The sequence below is a fragment of the Anarhichas minor genome, unplaced genomic scaffold, assembly GCF_050575085.1.
Source record: "Anarhichas minor isolate MPS153535 unplaced genomic scaffold, ASM5057508v1 ptg000007l, whole genome shotgun sequence".
NCBI lineage: Eukaryota > Metazoa > Chordata > Actinopteri > Perciformes > Anarhichadidae > Anarhichas > Anarhichas minor.
Window position 1 is genome coordinate 8755591 of NW_027466453.1, and position 4305 is coordinate 8759895.

The 4305-nt window shown below is 42.3% G+C and overlaps 1 protein-coding gene across 1 annotated transcript; it reads right to left on the reverse strand.

Moving 5' to 3' along the window:
- Positions 1–209: 209 nt before the first annotated feature.
- On the reverse strand, positions 210–1823 carry LOC142936694 (uncharacterized). The gene is made up of 2 exons (XM_076080085.1): positions 1720–1823; positions 210–639 (listed from the first exon to the last, which is right to left on the reverse strand). The coding sequence occupies exons 1-2, from the start codon at positions 1821–1823 to the stop codon at positions 210–212; spliced, it is 534 nt and encodes a 177-aa protein (XP_075936200.1).
- Between the last annotated feature and the right edge of the window lie 2482 nt (positions 1824–4305).

The following is a 4305-nucleotide window of genomic DNA, read 5'->3' on the forward strand; positions in this document are numbered from 1 at the left end:
AATGCACATTCGCCCAAGAAATTAGCTAATGGAGAATCAATGAGCTGGCTGTCAGATATGGATATCTTTCAGTGGACACAAAGTACAGATGACAGCAACATCAGTCTTCCTCTCCTCTGGATGTTTCTCTAGATGTCAACATGCAGCAGCAGTCAAATCAAATGAAGTTTTTATTTATTCTGTTGGGTACAAAAGCAACAAAGTACAAACTAACGACCCATTTTATCATAGAGCTCCACTTTAACAATGGCTTTGCCAATAGATGACATTGTGGCCCTTATATCAAGATATGGAGTTTGGTGTATCAGCCCACAGCCGTGAGTCTCGGAGCGGGTGAAGCCGGTGAGGTCTTTCCCATCGTACAGCTGCTTGTACAGTTGTTTGTCGCAGGCACGGGAATGCTCAACCACGCCCACGGCCAGCCGGTTCTTGTACAAGTTGTGGTCATAGGGCACGGAGAACATGATGGCAATGCGGTCGGAGCAAACCCGGCTCTGCATATGGAACAGGTCGTAGGTCAGCAGGCCCACAGAGCCCGTGGCAGTGTTGTCGTCCTTGGTGAAGGAGCACACTTCGGTCCTGGTGGGACGAACCGTCGGCTGGGGCGGGTGGTGACTGAAACCACTTTCCATGTAGACCCTATACAAGAGAGCAAGAGACAAATCCTTTCCATCAATACCGGTCAGTTGATAACTTTCATGTCACATTTCCCAGACTTTTGATGGAAAAACAACAAGAGTTTTTGCGAGTTTTGTGGAGATTGTCAGAGTACTTTTCAAGTGCTGGGCTTTCCAGGGTACCTGAACTACCTTATGCTGATGGATGGAGTGTGACAGTGCAAGGACTGCTGTGGACTTCTAAGCAACAGTGAGTGTACCTGCATGCGATGTGCAATGAGGCATGTGTGTGTCACCGCATGATGGATAGGTGGATGTTCTCAGCGAAGTGATGTCACACATGAAAACCACCCATCCAAGATATGGTCCGTCCTGCCACAGCTAGATAAATGTGTGGGAGAAAATCCCAAAGACGTGGGTCATTTCTACCTACTTTACGGTTTTCTTTTATTGATTTCCCCTTTTTTTGCAGAGGTGGAAGAAACTGACGGACTTCCATGTTAAGGAATAGGCGGCAACCAAATCAAATAATTTACGTTAAATAGATGGTACGTCGACATTTCGCTTGCAATATAAAAGCAATATAAAAGCTCAGTGCTTTACTTAACATTTAGACAGTATAATCACAGTGAAATAGCAGACTTATGCTAGAAAGCTGTGCGTTATCTATGACTATTAGAGAGAACAAAGGTTGTGGACACTTTTCTGAAAGGACTGCTTAGTATCAAGATGCGGATTTAGAGCTGTAATCAGGCATTGCAACTTCACTTGCACTTCAAAGCATTGCACTGAGCCTTTTGAAAATGACTACTTCTCACTGGAACACATACAACCTGTTGAGTACACACACAAGCCACGGTAATACGCAGAAGTCTTTTTCTACGTGCAGAAAACAATGTTGATGCACTGAATATTTGAGATGCATAAAGCAGCAAAAAAAAGCACTTTTTTTTATTATTTATTATAATTGCAATCATCACATTATTTTCGGTCACTCATACATTTCTACTTCAGTTTCAGTAAGTTCATTTTTGTGTCTTCGTCCAGTCTGCCGATGTACATTTACATGTATTAAAATTGGTAAATACAGTTATGGACTTACTTGGGGTTGATGAGGCAGTGGCCACTGCTGACGTTGGATATTTCTATGGTGCAGTTTCTGTTGGTGGTGAGAGTGGCTGACGCAGCTTCTGCTGTTTCTGGCATCTTGGCTGAAAGAAGGAGCAGAACTTAAAGCTCACAACAGTGTATATCCGCAAACAGGTCTCCATCCAGCAGGTGCTGTACTGTGCAGCAAATGGATACTTTTCTTTTATATAAAAGACAAAAAGAAAAGGCGGAGTATTTAGGTCATAAGTCATATTCCGTCGAAAGAATAATACAAATCTTTTATTGTTGATATGGTATACCTGTTATACCCAAACCAAGCTGATTTTCTTCCCCTCAATTAAAAAAAAACTCCTGAGACTATCGGAGTGTGCATAAAATGTGAATATAGCTCATATGAAACGGTTCTTATCTGAGAGAATAGGATAACCAAGACATAGATTACAGTTAAGTTATAATCTTGCTATAATTTGAAGTAATTATATTCACCTTTTGGAGTTAAACTTGTGCTAGAGAGCAGCGTCAGGTTTCCTTTTTCTCAGATCCTGCAGAGAGGTGGATAGAGTCTCCTCTTGTGTGATTACACCTCCACGTTACTTGTTCCAACACAAACACGGGCGTGTCCACCGTGCAGTGAGCACACACACCATCCCTCATGGAAAACGATACCTCACAAAGAAGGGCCAAGTAACATCCCATATATGCACAATATAGTAAACTTCATCAATAATGCTAATTGGGCAAATCATCAAACTAACTCATGTATTAATTAGACAACATATCCGTGTCAGCATATCCGCCTTCACGGTTACACATGGGTGGTATTGATATCACCTCTGTATGTTGAAGGATTTAGCATGTTTTCAAAAAAATGTATTTAGCTTCCCTGAAGTGTAACTTAATGCAGCACATTGTTGTATCAGACTGTCTACTCCGTCACAGCTGTTCTTCTTCAGTTGAATGGGTATCATTTTATCATTTTGCAATGAACTCACTCACTTCTTTGCTCCTACGGGACCCTTTTCACTACATGCGTTTCTTAAAGATCCTTATGGGACGTTTCATGCTCTGACTCGCTTAGTGTGTAACTTCAATCCTCCAGGCATTGCTCAAGATCACCTGTTGTTGTTGCAGGTGATGGCAAGCGACAGATTCCTGTGGCAACCTCCCTAAATACGCCACACATTTCAACACACTGTATGACTCTCACACCACGAATTCTTTTACCATTGACTCGGCTCCCACTGGAGAGTGCAGAAGAAGAGGAGGCACTCCCTTTTTCCCCATGTAGGAGCAACTTCCAAACACAATGCATTGTTTAACACAGCATGGCACACTGCAGTGTTGTATTTGTTCATAGGATTATAGGGCCTGAGGGTCTTTCCAATTAAGTTTGTTTTGCAAACTTGGGTGTGTTTTGAGAAGTGTTCATTATTTCACCGACCGATTCAAGTAAAATAGTGCGGCAGCTGTTCTATATCATACATCAGGCGCCTTGAACTTGATTTAAAATCCTTCAACTCCAATGCTTGAAGTCACCAGATGGCACCAAACATGCATTTGCAAAAGAAAAACACATTTGCACTACACAGACTGTGCCAGTTAATGTTTGCTTTCTGATGGTTAGCCAGTGACCGCAGCAGAACATCTCTGTCAAGCATTACATATTCAGCATGCCCTTCATTATGTCCTGTGAAAAGAGCAGCGCTGCGTTCAAATAGTCGTAGTTGCACTACTAGTTATCCAGAGCTATAGAAGGCAAATGGAAAAGAGTCGATATAAACAGACTCATAATAGTTGGTCAAGAATTGTTTTTTTACACTTTTGCTCAGTGGCCCCTTCCCCACTTCCTACCTCAATGCTTCCGGCTCCCGCGTTCCCGCTACAGAACCACATTTTGCCATGATGACTCACACAGAGACTCACGAGGCGAAAACAATACCAGCGTCGCTGTCGCAGCTGGTAATTATGGTGGCTGCGGTATCAGCACCTCAACCTCATGTCACCCAAGACGCTTTTTTTAGTCCGTTTTAAACACCTTCACTTCCTTTCACATCACTCGCTCAGTCTGTTTTATACAAGAAACGTATCAGGTTAATGGTTTGTTGAAACTGACACGATACATTCTTTTTGTCAGAATCATGTAGATTGCAGACCTGATTTTAGTAGACATGCCCACACAGACATGAATTCATATCCATTAAGAGTCAGACAGATTGTGTGCAATCTCACAAATATCTTTTAGTGACTCAAAACTAAACTTTGAAGCAAATTGTGAGGCAGTGTGCAAAAAGAGGCCCCAGTGTTTGCTTTGTTTGAAGATACTCTCCTGCTTCCACAATGACAATACCGTGATGACCTTATTCTACCGTGCTTTTATTGTGTACATTTTATCTTTTTCTTTGGCGTCATGTTTTGGAAACCAATCTATATAAACCGGCTCGATGTTAAATGATGAGTCCCCGACTTTGCACGGTGAATTATAGCTTCCTCGTTCTGGATGGATGTGTAGTCCAAAGGCGTAGATCGAAGCGGTATGAACACTGATTTGTTCCAGCTGCCGTCCCTCAGATGAACAAAT

Bases quoted from the DNA above. Each gene is read 5' to 3' on its own strand.
- LOC142936694 (XM_076080085.1), bottom strand. From the start codon at position 1,823: ATGCCAGAAACAGCAGAAGCTGCGTCAGCCACTCTCACCACCAACAGA. The intron at 640-1,719 runs GTAAGTCCATAA...TCTCTTGTATAG, and splicing joins CACTGCCTCATCAACCCCAA to GGTCTACATGGAAAGTGGTT.